The sequence below is a fragment of the Coregonus clupeaformis genome, chromosome 40 (assembly GCF_020615455.1).
Source record: "Coregonus clupeaformis isolate EN_2021a chromosome 40, ASM2061545v1, whole genome shotgun sequence".
NCBI lineage: Eukaryota > Metazoa > Chordata > Actinopteri > Salmoniformes > Salmonidae > Coregonus > Coregonus clupeaformis.
This window is the reverse complement of record NC_059231.1, coordinates 25,525,630-25,541,152: the sequence shown is the minus strand read 5'-3', so window position 1 is coordinate 25,541,152 and position 15,523 is coordinate 25,525,630. Positions and strand designations below refer to the sequence as shown.

The 15,523-nt window shown below is 41.9% G+C and overlaps 1 protein-coding gene across 4 annotated transcripts; it reads left to right on the top strand.

Annotated features, from left to right (window-relative positions):
- Window positions 1-962: 962 nt before the first annotated feature.
- LOC121571623 (ICOS ligand-like) lies at window positions 963-12,400 on the top strand. 4 transcript variants are annotated; one of them, XM_041883198.1, is made up of 6 exons: window positions 963-1,050; window positions 1,525-1,583; window positions 5,441-5,749; window positions 5,894-6,211; window positions 7,872-8,005; window positions 11,664-12,400. In XM_041883198.1, the coding sequence occupies exons 1-6, from the start codon at window positions 1,037-1,039 to the stop codon at window positions 11,715-11,717; spliced, it is 888 nt and encodes a 295-aa protein (XP_041739132.1). In that variant the 5' UTR covers window positions 963-1,036; the 3' UTR covers window positions 11,718-12,400. The 4 variants fall into 4 exon arrangements, with proteins under 4 accessions (XP_041739132.1, XP_041739131.1, XP_041739130.1 ...); XM_041883197.1 differs by lacking the exon at window positions 11,664-12,400 and adding an exon at window positions 8,237-8,707; XM_041883196.1 differs by lacking the exon at window positions 11,664-12,400 and adding an exon at window positions 8,234-8,707.
- Window positions 12,401-15,523: the final 3,123 nt, after the last annotated feature.

Genomic DNA, 15,523 nt, shown 5'->3' with positions numbered 1-15,523 from the left:
ATTTGTAAGTCGCTCTGGATAAGATCGTCTGCTAAATGACGTAAATGTAATGTAATGTAAATGTTTATGCCAAATAAGAATATTGCCACATTCAAGTGCTAGTCGGAACTAGGAAACTCTGAAATTTCCGACATGCTAACTGGTTGTAGTTATACACGTGCCACGTTCAGCCAGTTAGCAAGTTGACTATTTGCGAGTTTCCTAGCTCCGACTAGCACCTGAATGCAGCATTAGTACAACAATTCTTATAGTCTTGAAAGGAGGAATAGAAAATGGTCAATGTCAACTTCATTAGGTCTAATTACATTTTATTTGTCAATTATTTGAAATGTGTTGTGCTGGTTTAAATAAAAAAATATTGCATTTTTACACTGTCCCAAGCAATTGGTTCTATAATCCCGAGATTTGGTTCTGGATTGAGGCATTGATGACCTCTCTGCGTAAAATGCAGATCTACTGCTCTCTGGTGGCAGGTGCTGTAATGCCGCAGTTCATTTATGCCTGTCTAAGTAATTACTGTACTAATTTGTTAGGCTCATTATGAGAAGAAGACAAGGGTGTCGATGTGGTCACTGAAGCTGACGTAGGCTATTCCATCAGATTCCACAGTTTTACCAGTAGATAGCGCCTATGCCTAGGGTTCATAATGTAACTTTCGGAGCAAATGGGAAATCCCCATAACCCCATTGCCTTTTAAAACTGTCTGGTGAACACACCTCTGTTTTTCTCACCTGTGACGGTACAAATCAATCTCATGTAGGCTACTTTAATGCTGTATGCGCAATCTTTCTATCCGGAAGCTTGAAGTCAAATATCTATATATATATCTATATATATATATCTATATATATATCTATATATATATATATCTATATATATATATATCTATCTATCTATCTATATATATATATATATATATATATATATATATATATATATATATTTTTTTTTTTACCAACAACCGACGCTCGTGATTTCCCTCATTCCACGTGTCGTTCATCTGGGATACACATAGCTTTGGTCTCCTCTGGAGAAAATGGAAACATACAGGTAAATTAATGATCATAATTTTATGCAACATACTATGTGATCCGTAGTCAGAAAATTAAAGTGAATGTAATTTCTTCTGTGTGAGGAATAAATTAAATTAGGCTATGATTGTGTCTCAACCCTATGGCGGGCACAACACAAAAACCTCAGATGAAGGAAAGTAGGAACTAAACTACAACGTATCGAAATATGAAGAAAAAAAATCGGAGTTTAATGTAAATTATAAAAAAACGCTTAAAGGTAAAAACAAATGTCATAATTTTTACAATAAAAATAAAGTTTTTTTCAAGAAATTATCAAATAGTTTGACAACCATGTTTGTAAGCTTTTATCTTATATCAAACTCAACTATGTGTCTTTTCCAGTGATGAAGACGGATGTCTCATGGTATGCTGAGTAAACTTTCAGCACCATTTGTCTCCTGAATGCTTTGGCATTCAAGCCCCCTGACTATTTATCAATTTTCTCCTTCAGAACACACTTTGTCATGTGGACTGTCCTGGGATTAACAGCAGTCTTCATCTCTGCCTCAGGTAAATTATTCTCATAGCCTCAATAGATGGCGTAGACATAGTCAAAGTTTAGGAGAGTTTTGGATTTAAACTGTTTCATGTTGTAACACATCCTCATCCTCTGTGGTTTTTCAAGTGAGACATGGCTCTGAGGTGAAGGTCATTATTTCTGGTTTCACATCCTCTTTTATTTGTCCTTGTTCGGAGTCCTTTAGACCTTTTTTCCCGCACACACACACGCACGCACAGGCATGTACACACACACACACTTTATATCTCAATGAAGACTGTTTATATACTCCTTCTCGTGTGTGTGGCGAGAGATAGGAAACACATTATTAGGAAGTGAAAATTGGGCAGATGAATAGGATGTGACACCATGATGAATGCAATGTACAGCATTTTATGAGAGCGAGAGAGTTGGTGTCAGTATAATTTGGTATGGGGATGAAGTAATTTCCCATATCAACATGGAATATTCAGACTTTAATGTGTCACTAGATATCCTCCTCATCTGAGCCAACAAAAATGTATTATTAGCCATGAATTTCATTCAGGTCAAAAAGTCAGTGTCATTATTGCTGTCTTGCTGCATTGTCAGTTTCAGGGCAGGAAGAGACTTGAGCTGAGCCCAAGATCAACTCTAAAATGTGCTAAACCGTCCCTGTTGTAGAGCTATGGGGGAATCAGCAAGCCAGTAGCATTCGGGCAAACCCATGGAAAACACAACTATTCCTTAGATGTCTGTAGACTATTTTTTTGATCTGTAGATGATAGGTTGACTTCTAACTGTCTGGCTGTCTCTTATCTATACAGTGCCTTGCAAAAGTATTCATCCCCCTTGGCGTTTTTCCAAATTTTTTGCATTACAACCTGTAATTTAAATGGATTTATATTTGGATTTCATTTTATGGACATACACAAAATAGTCCAAATTGGTGAAGTGAAATGAAAAAAATTACTTGTTTCAAAGAATTCTAAAAAATAAATAACGGAACAGCTGGAGCAGTTTTGCCTTGAAGAATGGGTAAAATCCCAGTGGCTAGATGTGCCATGCTTAGAGACATACCCCAAGAGATTTGCAGCTGTAATTGATGCAAAAGGTGGCTCTACAAAGTAGTGACTTTGGGGGGGTGAATGGTTATGCACGCTCAAGTTTTCTGTTTCTTTGTCTTATTTCTTGTTTGTTTCACAAAAAAAATATATTTTGCGTCTTCAAAGTGGTAGGAATGTTGTGTAAATCAAATGATACAAACCCCCAAAAAATCAATTTAAAGTCCTGGTTGTAAGGCAACAAAATAGGAAAAATGCCAAGGGGGGTGAATACTTTCACAAGCCACTGTAGTTACATAACTATCAGTGATATAGGGTATATGTAGGTTAGTGTTCTTGGACAGCTATGATGTTGAGCAAGTCAAATTTGTAATCCTATCCAGGCTGGTCTGTTTTGTAGTTTGATAGAGCTATTGTAATATGGTATTTTGTTGCTTTGGCGTAATAGTTATGTAATGAAATCAAATACACTAATACTACAGCTTCTATATTCCTTTGATCAAGTCATTCTACTTTTTCAGAACTTATAGGTTGTTAATTGTTAGAAGCCGTTCCTTTGTGACCTACATAAAGACGATAAGAGTTATTATCTGAGAACTCCTGTGGCTTTACATTTGAAATCCACAACAGATCTAGCAACAACAATTTTTAATTTACTTCCGCTTCAAATGGCTCACCTGGGAGTGTTGCTCCACTTTTAAATTACTCTGTTTACTTAATACAATCTCTTATGGGCTATTGAATTTGAAGAACGGTTCATGTTACTTTGTATGTGTTGAAAGTAATAACTTGTCATCATTTCTGTCTCTTAAAACATGAGATGTCAAAGATTATCCCAAACACCACATGCACAACCAGCTAATGTATGTCCCAAATGAATGGGAAAGATTGGCACATGACCCCATGATGAACTCTAATCATTTTGGGTCTAAGGAGGAGGCTAATGCTAGCCAGACACTGCTAAATATTACAAATGGGCACTAACGAACTGTCTGGAGCATTGAACAACAGCCAAGGCTGAGTGTGTTATTCCGCTGACACAACATTCCTCCCTTTGTTTACTTAACCTTAGTACCACTTTCTGCACCCACCTGCTGGGATAAACTTATCTTGGGCACAAATCAAGGGCTGTATATAGTTTTTTATGACTTAACAAGGGGGGTTCACGTGAGGTTAGAGAGGCTGTGTTTGCGTAGATGGGAGTGTTGGGTTGTTTAGGAGAAAGGGCAGAAATAGTCTCATAGATGGACGACTGGGATGTTAATGTATAGACACTGTGTGTGACACACACAAACCCATACATATACAGGAGGAGGAGTAGAAAGGAGAACTGAAGATGTGTGGGTGTGACAGAGGCAACAACAACTATAGTTAAGATTCAGCTTGATAAACAGTCTATTGAGATATACTAAATATTATGCACGCACTTCTCTTTTTATATCTTCAAGTGAGACATGACTGAGGTGAAGGTCATTGTTACTGGTTTCAGTTTGTCCTTATTCTGAGGGTCCTTTGGTAATTTCTTTACGCATGCACTCATTATAAACTCAGCAAAAAAAGAAACGTCCTCTCACTGTCAACTGTGTTTATTTTCAGCAAACTTAACATGTGTAAATATTTGTATGAACATAACAAGATTCAACAACTGAGACATAAACTGAACAAGTTCCACAGACATGTGACTAACATAAATTGAATAATGTGTCCCTGAACAAAGGGGGGATCAAAATCAAAAGTAACAGTCATTATCTGGTGTGGCCACCAGCTACATTAAGTACTGCAGTGCATCTCCTCCTCATGGACATTGCCTACATACTGGTCCCCCGTGGGAAACGAACCCACAACCCTGGCATTGCAAACGCCATGCTCTACCAACTGAGCTACACGGGACTACCACCAAGGCACCTGCAAGTTCCCAGACATTTCTGGGGGGAATGGCCCTAGCCCTCACCCTCCGATCCAACAGGTCCCAGACGTGCTCAATTGGATTGAGATCCGGGCTCTTCGCTGGCCATGGCAGAACACTGACATTCCTGTCTTGCAGGAAATCAAGCACAGAACGAGCAGTATGGCTGTTGGCATTGTCATGCTGGAGGGTCATGTCAGGATGAGCCTGCAGGAAGGGTACCACATGAGGGAGGAGGGTGTGTGTCCCTGTAACGCACAGCTTTGAGATTGCCTGCAATGACAACAAGCTCAGTCCGATGATGCTGTGACACACCGCCCCAGACCATGATGGACCCTCCACCTCCAAATCGATCCCACTCCAGGGTACAGGCCTCGGTGTAACGCTCATTCCTTCTACGATAAACGCGAATCCGACCATCACCCCTGGTGAGACAAAACCGTGCACAAGATAATCCATCCACTTGACAGGTGTGGCATAGCAAGAAGCTGATTAAACAGCATTATCATTACACAGGTGCACCTTGTGCTGCGGACAATAAAAGGCCACTAAAATGTGCAGTTTTGTCACACAGGGTGCCCGCCAACAACATTTCGCTTAGGGCCCCCAAAAGGCTAGGGCCGGCTCTGACTGCACGTGTTCATATGGATGTGGGTATGCAGACCCGTGAGCCCCTTATGATGAGTTGAGATTTTTTGTGGCCCCCACCCCCATCAAAGTTGCCCGTCCCTGCTTTAGAGTCTGGCTCTTCTTGTTTCCTATATTCTTCGGAACCGATGGGAGTTTTTATAAGCTACTGTTGTTATTTTCCAACTTTTTTTCTTATCTTGTTACAGACAAATGCAACTTGCCAAAAACATTATGGAAATTAACCTTGAGAAATTGAACCTGCTCAACTGGGCCTTTTCTTGTCTTCTAGCCCAGTCAGATGTGCAAGCAATTGTGGAACAGAAGGTCCTCCTGCAATGCCCCTGCGTAAAACGAAATGAGAAAATGAACATATACTGGCAGCTAGAAGAGCATACCACCGTGCTCTATCATGATGGAAGTCATAACAACACAACCATAGGGAATGGATATGAAAACAGGGTCCGTCTCTTTCTGAATGAAGACAAGGACAACTGTTCCCTGCTCCTCTCAGGCATCACTGTGGCAGACAACGGGGTGTACAAATGCTCCTATACAGCCAACGCTTATGTCTACAAAAACGTTATTCTACATGTGGCTGGTAAGTAATTTGGTTGGTTTGTTTGTTCATTGTCTTTCCGCCATCGTTTTATTTCATTGTTTACTTCCCTCCCTTTCTTTTCTACTTAAAAAATTACTCAATTTCAGGCACGCTGTTGTTGATTATCTCCTCTCTCCTCTCCAGCGAGCTACAGTGTCTATATGGACCTCGTCTCAGACCAGGCTTCGGCGTGTTCCGGAGGGGGAGAGGGGTCGGGGGTGTACCAGTGTAAAGCCTCCGGGGGCTATCCAGAGGGCCAGATTCACTGGGAGCTGGATGGACATCCTCTGGTGAACCCCTCCAGGAGGGATGTGACCCACCTGGACAACTTTACAGGACTCTACAGCCTGACCAGCAACCTGACCATCGAGCTGAATAAGGGTGAAAAACTGCAGTGTGTGGTGGAGAACACAGCCCTGGCCTCTAATCTCACCTCCAACTCCAGCTGCAATCAAAAGCTTGGTGAGTACAGGAGACTAGTGATACCAGTAGATCTACTAACCAGTAGCAGTATATCATGGTAGTCAGGGTCTGGATTACATTGAATAATTTTGATTTGGGTCTCAGCTTGTACAAAAACTCCTAAAACGATTCCAACACCATCATTAAGTTTGCTGATGACACAACACTGGTAGGCCTGATCACCGACAACGATGAGACAGCCTATAGGGAGGAGGTCAGAGTCCTGGCCGTGTGGTACCAGGATAACAACCTCTCCCTCAACGTGACCAAGACAAAGGAGATGATTGTGGACTACAGGAAAAAAAAGAGGACTGAGCACTCCCCCATTCTCATCGACAGGGCTGTAGTGGAACAGGTTGAGAGCTTCAAGTTCCTTGGTGTCCACATCACCAACGAACTATCATGGTCCAAACACACCAAGGCAGTCGTGAAGAGGGCACAACAAAGCCTATTCCCCCTCAGGTGACTGAAAAGATTTGGCAAGATTCTACAGCTGCACCATCGAGAGCATCCTGACTGGTTGCATCACCGCCTGGTATGGCAACTGCTCGGCCTCCGACCGCAAGGCACTACAGAGGGTAGTGCGTACGGCCCAGTACATCACTGGGGCCAAGCTTCCTGCCATCCAGGACCTCTATACCAGGCGGTGTCAGAGGAAGGCCCTCAAAATTGTCAAAGACTCCAGCCACCCTAGTCATAGACTGTTCTCTCTGCTATAGCACGGCAAGCGGTACCGGAGTGCCAAGTCTAGGTCCATAAGACTTCTCAACAGCTTCTACCCCTAAGCCATAAGACTCCTGAACAGCTAATCATGGCTACCCGGACTATTTGCACTGCCCCCCCCACCCCCACCCCATCTTGTTACGCTACTGCTACTCTGTTAATTATTTATGCATAGTCACATTAACTCTACCCACATGTACATATTATCTCAACTACCTCAACTAGCCGGTGCCCCCACACATTGACTCTGCACCGGTACCCCCCTGTATATATAGCCTCCCTACTGTTATTTTATTTTACTTCTGCTCTTTTTTTCCTCAACACTTTTTTGTTGTTGTTTTATTTTACTTTTTTATTGAAAAATAAATGCATTGTTGGTTAAGGGCTGTAAGTAAGCATTTCACTGTAATGTCTATACCTGTTGTATTCGGGGCATGTGGCCAATAAAATTTGATTTGATAAAACATCTGCATAGGAATACATGAGAATGAAAAGCTAGGAGTGGGTGCATGCGTGCTTGTGTGTATGTGCGTAAGGGTGGGGGAAAGCTAGGGAAAGCCCAGGCATAAAAATACAACAGGGAAAACCTGAACTCTGTGCTAGAATGAAACAACAGTATTATCTCTATTAGCATTACCAATGTGTAGAGAACAGTGTTTCCTCTGACTGAAAAAGGAAGGAGCTGGAATCCACAGTGATATGTTGAAGGGTAGTCAACAAAGAAAGTTACGCTGCTGTGGCATGTTGGGAGGAAGTGTGAGTTTTTGTTGGAAAGCCTTCTCACCACAGGTCAAGTTACACCAAGAGGTCTGCCTTTTCAAATTCTTCCTCTGACAACTTTTTTGCTTCACCTTTTCTCATCTAAAACATGTTTTTGGAGCGTGTCATAGTTTATATTCACTATTCATATGTTTTCTGTTTCCTCTCTCCTTTCCAGTGTCCATGGGAACTAGCAGTCCTGATAAAGTAGTGGTTGCAGGAGTTGTGGCTGTCAGTCTGGTTGTGATGTTTATTGTGGGAGTCCCGCTGGTGTTCTTACTAACTAGATGTTGCCGACATGAAAGGTCAACGGTGAGCCATTGCCCTCATTATCTGCCACTTGATTTCTGGCCAAGTGTTTAATGCTCTAGTAAGAAAACCAGAGAGCAAAGTTCAATGGTTAATCAATTGTGTTTGAGTTTTAAATAAAACATACAAATAAAATAGTACTTAAATAGTGATTGAACAGAGTTGTGAATTGAACAATAGCGTTTAACACTTTGTGTGTGAGCAATGTTTTGTGTTTTTCCCTGGAAGAAGCAGAGAGACACAGAGAGGCAGGAAAGAGGCGAGACCCAGTCGTTGAATGCGTATGAAAATGACTCTGCCCGAATGTGTGGAGCGTCTCCCCCCTCTGATGCAACAATCTCTCTTCAACTGACAGACAACAAAATGGAGGGATGATAATGAGAGGAAATGAAACTTAAAATAAGGCCTGTGTTCAACGTAGAAACTTGGAGCAACATTGAGCAATGTGTTGTACCGTCATGTCTGAACTATTCTGTGGGTGTTACGCAACGAGGCAAACAGCACCTGAAAGTGGTTTATCACGGTTTTCCCCAGTTCGGTGACACTGAACTGATCCCTGAGTTATGAATATGATGACGAGGGTATCGTACAAAATGTGGCCATGTAGACAAGGTTTAGGAACTAAAAGAGAAGAGGAGAACCGCATAATGGGAGAAATGACTGTGATCAATGGACTGAACGTGAGCTAGACTCAGTGGACAAAGTCCCCCCCCACAAGAAAAGGCAGCCTGAGTCTGTATATTGCAGTTGTAGAGTTTACTCACTTCTTAAAGTACTGGTGCTTTCATATTTCTAAAAAAGAGTAGCAGATTAAACAAGACTACTGTAGTTATATAGCTAATGCATGACTGTGAACGGCCATCATTGAAACTTTTGTCTTTATACATCTTGTATACTGCATGTTCCTGGTGTTGGTCTAATGTAGATCTGTCTGGGCTAAACAAGATTCCCCTCTGTAAATGTCAAACTGGTATGGGGGAGCCCCTACTGTGCTATTAAAACCCCTTATAACGTCACTGGTCACATTATAAGGAAGCTGCAGTAGGAAGTGTCTACTTTGCTGAATCATGCTGAGGATTCAAACAATTTGGTTTTATGTTAGGCCAAGTTATTAGTTTTCATGTAAACAGTCAATGAAGTTATTTTACTTATAATTGTGAATTTAATTATCTGAATATGTAAAGAATTGGATATCAGAATTGTGTTAATTGCTTATTGTTATGTATCTTGCTGTGAACTAAGAGAGCATGTCATGGGATGACTAAAGTCAAGGATTATTAAACTTACAAATGTCAAGCAAATTCTCTGGTTACTCCAGTTTAGAGGTCTTCACATGTCCACCCGAATACAGACCTGACCTGGTACCCGAGTGGGTCCGGGTCCAAAGTTCTAACTTTTCCTTCTGGTCCGGGTCGTGTCCTGTTTGATTGTCATCAGGTCTCAGGTCTATGTAACTACAGCTGATAGACCTGAGTGGACCCGAATGGACCCGACCAAGGCTCTGCATAGCCTATAGAGGGCTTGTAGTACTCCTGAGTGGCGCAGTGGTCTAAGGCACTGCATCGCAGTGCTAACTGTGCCACTAGAGATCCTGGTTTGAATCCAGGCTCTGTCGCCGCCGGCTGCGACCGGGAGACTCATGGGCGGCGCACAATTGGCCCAGCGTCGTCCAGGGTAGGGGAGGGAATGGCCGGCAGGGATGTAGCTCAGTTGATAGAGCATGGCGTTTGCAACGCCAGGGTTGTGGGTTCGATTCCCACGGGGGGCCAGTATAAAAAAAATATGTATTCACTAACTGTAAGTCGCTCTGGATAAGAGCGTCTGCTAAATGACTAAAAATGTTTTTTTAAATGTAGTTGACGTTTGATGCCTGGTGTCCATGTTGGAAGACCACCGCATTAATTATTCTGTTCTGACAACAACAGCCGATTGGCTACCTCAAACTGCATGATAACAGTGCCTAAAACTAGTTGATTCATCACCACGGTCATTTTCTGTAGAGTATTTGGCTGCTCTAACAAGGCAGGAAAGACAACGGGGGAAAAATATGTTTACAGATTCCCCGCAATCATGAAACACCCTTGGTGCCACATGAGATAAGACTCTTGTCAGAAAAGAACAGTCAGAAACGCGAAGAAACTGTTTTTCCCATCAAGACCTGAACCCAGACAGCTGTCAGTAATGGGTCTGCTACGATCATTTCATCACTGGTCAGTCAAGTCTGATCGATTTCGAGTTTATTTTATCTAAGCTAACCAGGTGTTAACAACAACACTAAATTAGCCCAAATTAGCTAGCTAGCTTGTAGTCTAGCAATTAGCATGTGTCGTGTGAGTTAAAAGTTTTGGGGAAGCTATTTTTCACCATAAAATAAAAACTTTTGCATTTGCAGACTAATGCATGGACACAGCCCTTAGCTGTGGTATATTGGCCATATATCACAAACCCCTGCGGTTCCATTGCTATTATGAACTGGTTACCAATGTAATTAGAGTAGTAAAAATAAATGTTTTGTCATACCCGTGGTATATGGTCTGATATACCACAGCTGTCAGCCAATCAGCATGCAGGGCTCGAACCACCCAATTTATAATACACTTGAAATGACTGGAGAAATTAGCTGAATCTTTTTTAATAGGATGGTAGCCTAGGTCTACTCTACTGACACTGACAACAGATCAATAAAAACGACCCTGTCTTGAATAAAACCATGTAATCTAGGCCTATGAAAAAGGGGTCCTGGCTAAAAGGGATCCAGCTTTTGTCAAATTGACAAAAATATGTTTTTGCATTTTACCTAATCCTTTTCCAAACTGTAACCTAATTATCCTAACCTGCTGCCTAAATTCTCCTAATCTGCTATGAAATGTCAAATATGATGTTAATTTGACAAAAGCTAGACTTCTTCTAGCCATGACCATGAAAAGGGGAGACGCCAATTGTACAATATGATGTCCATATAGCCTGGAGGACATTATTGTCTCAAAAATCTCTAGTGGTTATCATATATTCAAACAGCTCTGTGCTGCTCGGCGCAGCGCAAGAAGTATGATATATCATATCTTCATATGATAACCCAATTATAATTTGTTGAGAACTTTTTTCATAAGAGGGGAAATGTATGGACATTACAGCACAGGACAAAGACCTCAATGGGATAGGACAACCTGCTGTGTTGACTATTGGTTGTTCCAGCCCAACAACAGATTTAATCTTAATCTTTATATGACACTAAAACACCTGAATGAATTAAACACAACCAAACAATTAAGAGCCCTGAGTGGCGCAGTGGTCTAAGGCACTGCATCGCAGTGCTAACTGTGCCACTAGAGATCCTGGTTCGAATCCAGGCTCTGTCGCAGCCGGCCGCGACCGAGAGACTCATGGGCGGCGCATAATTGGCCCAGCGTCGTCCAGGGTAGGGGAGGGAATGGCCGGCAGGGATGTAGCTCAGTTGATAGAGCATGGCGTTTGCAACGCCAGGGTTGTGGGTTTGATTCCCACGGGGGGCCAGTATAAAAAAAAAATATGTATTCACTAACTGTAAGTCGCTCTGGATAAGAGCGTCTGCTAAATGACTAAAATGTAAATGTATAGGTGACCTGAAGAAGTGATATTCTAACATCAGGTGTGCTTTTCATTTGTTTATGTACTACTGTAGGTTCACCAGCTGACCTCTATCAAGACACCCATGTCGACTGGATTCCCACTGTGAAGATGAGCAATGCTGCAGCAACATCATTTTCTACTTCTACTACTTTGTCCTTTTCCAAATATGAAAGGAGACATCCTATGGTAGAAAAATTACAATCTCTGTTATGCACTATATAAAAGTGATTTTTTTAAATCAAATGTTTGTTCATGTAAGAGGAAGCTAGTATTTTCCCTTTCTGTCTGTGTGCTGCTTAAGTCACGCGGCCAAAAGACAAAGGGCCGTTTGAAAGGGACCACAGTTTTGGTTCATCCTGTTGCTTTGGTATCTTTCAAGGGCACAGCTGTGAGGAGAACAGAGGCTAGCTTGAGAAGAAGCAGCTAAATATCAGCAGAAAGGAGTAACGGAACTGTCGTTATCACTTGTTTATTCCCACCATGATCTCACACACCTGCTAAACTGCACATACATAAATGAGATTGTATCTTTCTATAAAAACGGAGACCCGACCCTGGTCACCTACGGGTGGTTTGTTGACCAGCTCCATTATTGCAATAATGAATCGATATTAAAGTATGATTGTTTGAAGAAATTGAAAGTCTCTTCCTTACTTGATTAGAATTTCCACGACAACCCCCTAATTATACAAGATGGTTGTTATATGCTGTGGTCAATCTGAATGATTCGGTTGTGCCATTTGAGTAGAGCACCTTCACCCTTAAACCATATGAATATATAAAATGTAATTTGGAATGTGTAAAAGACTATTGTATGATATTGTAAACATGCTGTACTTTAATAATACAGTGCCTTGCAAAAGTATTCATCCCCCTTGGCGTTTTTCCTATTTTGTTGCATTACAACCTGTAATTTAAATTGATTTTTATTTGGATTTCATGTAATGGACATACACAAAATAGTCCAAATTGGTGAAGTGAAATAAATAAAAATACTTGTTTAAAAAAATTTGTACAAATAAATAACAGAAAAGTGGTGCGTGCATATGTATTCACCCCCTTTGCTATGAAGCCCCTAAATAAGATCTGGTGCAACCAATTACCTTCAGAAGTCACATAATTAGTTAAATAGATTGCACACAGGTGGACTTTAAGTGTCACATGATCTGTCACATGATCTCAGTATATATACACCTGTTCTGAAAGGCCCCAGAGTCTGCAACACCACTAAGCAAGGGGCACCACCAAGCAAGCGGCACCATGAAGACCAAGGAGCTCTCCAAACAGGTCAGGGACAAAGTTGTGGAGAAGTACAGATCAGGGTTGGGTTATAAAAAAATATCTGAAACTTTGAACAACCCACGGAGCACCATTAAATCCATTATAAAACAATGGAAAGGATATGGCACCACAACAAACCTGCTAAGAGAGGGCCGCCCACCAAAACTCACGGCCCAGGCAAGGAGGGCATTAATCAGAGAGGCAACAAAGAGACCAAAGATAACCCTGAAGGACCTGCAAAGCTCCACAGTGGAGATTGGAGTATCTGTCCATAAGACCACTTTAAGCCATACACTCCACAGAGCTGGGCTTTGCAGAAGAGTGGCCAGAAAAAGCCATTGCTTAAAGAAAAAAAATAAGCAAACACGTTTGTTGTTCGCCAAAAGGCATGCGGGAGACTCCGCAAACATTTGGAAGAAGGTACTCTGGTCAGATGAGACTAAAATTGTGTTTTTTGGCCATCAAGGAAAACGCTATGTCTGGTGCAAACCTAACACCTCTCATCACCCCAAGAACACCATCCCCACAGTGAAGCATGGTGGTGGCAGCATCATGCTGTGGGGATGTTTTCCCATCGGCAGGGACTGGGAAACTGGTCAGAATTGAAGGAATGATGGATGGCGCTAAACACAGGGAAATTCTTGAGGGAAACCTGTTTCAGTCTTCCAGAGATTTGAGACTGAGACGGAGGTTCACCTTCCAGCAGGACAATGACCCTAAGCATACTGCTAAAGCAACACTCGAGTGGTTTAAGGGGAAACATTTAAATGTCTTGGAATGGCCTAGTCAAAGCCCAGACCTCAATCCAATTGAGAATCTGTGATATGACTTAAAGATTGCTGTACACCAGCAGTTTTGCCTTGAAGAATGGGCAAAAATCCCAGTGGCTAGATGTGCCAAGCATATAGAGACATACCCCAAGAGACTTGCAGCTGTAATTGCTGCAAAAGGTGGCTCTACATAGTATTGACTTTGGGGGGTGAATAGTTATACACGCTCAAGTTTAGTTTTTTTGTCTTATTTCTTATTTGTTTCACAAAAAATACATATTTTGCATCTTCAAAGTGGTAGGCATGTTGTGTAAATCAGATGATACAAACCCCCCAAAAATCCATTTTTGAATTCCAGGTTGTAAGGCAACAAAATAGGAAAAATGCCAAGGGGGCTGAAAACTTTTGCAAGCCACTGTAAGTACACATATAATCCATGGCATACAAGGATATACCCTTACTCTCTTGGGACATTCATTGGGACCTTTTCATCTGCAGACAGGGTTTGACGGCTCTGTATCTGAGGACAGAAAACATCACAAAGAAACAGGCTGCATTATACTCAAGTTAGACAGCCCTGAATATTGTTGTTATATCGCTCTGTCCTCAATTTTTCTCGCTAAGGACTGGAACTGGAGAATAGTTTCATAATGCCCTACAACTAAGGTACCTGCCCTATCCAGAGTAGTCTTCTCTCCTTTCTCACTCTGATAGCCAGAAGTGCTAGCTAATCCTTTCACCCACCCTCTTCCATGGCTGTTAGCTAGCTACCTACCTAGTTACAAATGCATTTGGAGTTACAACGATAAATACATCAAGATAGCTAACTAGCTAATATGAAGTTCCCAAGCTGGTGATATTTAATTAACGTAGCTATACAGTATGTAAAGTTAGCTAGCTAACTAGCAAACATTACATTAGCATCTCATTTGAGTTAGCCTGCACACTAAGTTTATGTGTAGCTAGCTAGCTAATAATGCATCGTTTTTGATCACTTTCCACAAAGCTACACATTCCTTTGTCTCATGCCCTTCTGCACATTTCTCACACCTAGGAACCTCCCTCCTACACACTGCTGTCACATGCCCATAAGATTGACACCTGTAACAACGTAATGTATTCGTCACAAAAGCTTGTACTGGATAACTTACTGTATATATCCTAACATCACTTTGTCAGGCAAAGAGTCAACATCAAAACTCAAAAGAACAGACCGACTCTTCTGTTTCACCACTCACGCCACCCTGTCTGCGTTGCACCAAACGATGAGCATCACAAACACCAGGAATCATCCCCTTCAGTTGGTAAACTTTCACATTTACCGCTACCCCAGTATTCACTCCTTTCAATGGCGCCCTTGTCTTGAGAGCAAAACAATTCACATCTCTTGTCCCCATTCGTTTGACGTGGAGCGCCTGCTCCCTCTGACCAGCAGAAACACAAACAATTATCACAAGACCACTTCTGGTTACTTTCACCAATTCCACAGCACCCAACTCTGTTTTCACCCACCCTGAAACCAGAAATGGATCAGCCAAAAGGCAAGCGTCCACTTCTTCTAAAAACTTCAGACTCATCTTTATCCTGACCCTCGGTGCAAGCCTCGGGCTCCAAGAACTTCACCACACCTACCCCCTCCGATACTTCGCCCTCACTGACTTGCATTTCTCCTCCTGTCTTCGATCCGGCGTACAGCTCACCCTGCTTACACTTTCTACCATTCTTCTTTAACAAACCATAGCCAATTTTAACCCGATTCAAGCTCACCCTCTTCCTTCCTCTCTTAGACCTCCTCTTCCTCTCTTTTTCCCTCCATTCTTCCTCCGTATTCCAAGTATACGTCTCCTTATGATAATACTGC

Coding starts and splice junctions, on each gene's coding strand:
- LOC121571623 (XM_041883194.1), top strand. Junction 5,750..5,893: donor CGTTATTCTACATGTGGCTG/GTAAGTAATTTG, acceptor TCTCCTCTCCAG/CGAGCTACAGTGTCTATATG. Junction 6,212..7,871: donor CAGCTGCAATCAAAAGCTTG/GTGAGTACAGGA, acceptor TCTCCTTTCCAG/TGTCCATGGGAACTAGCAGT.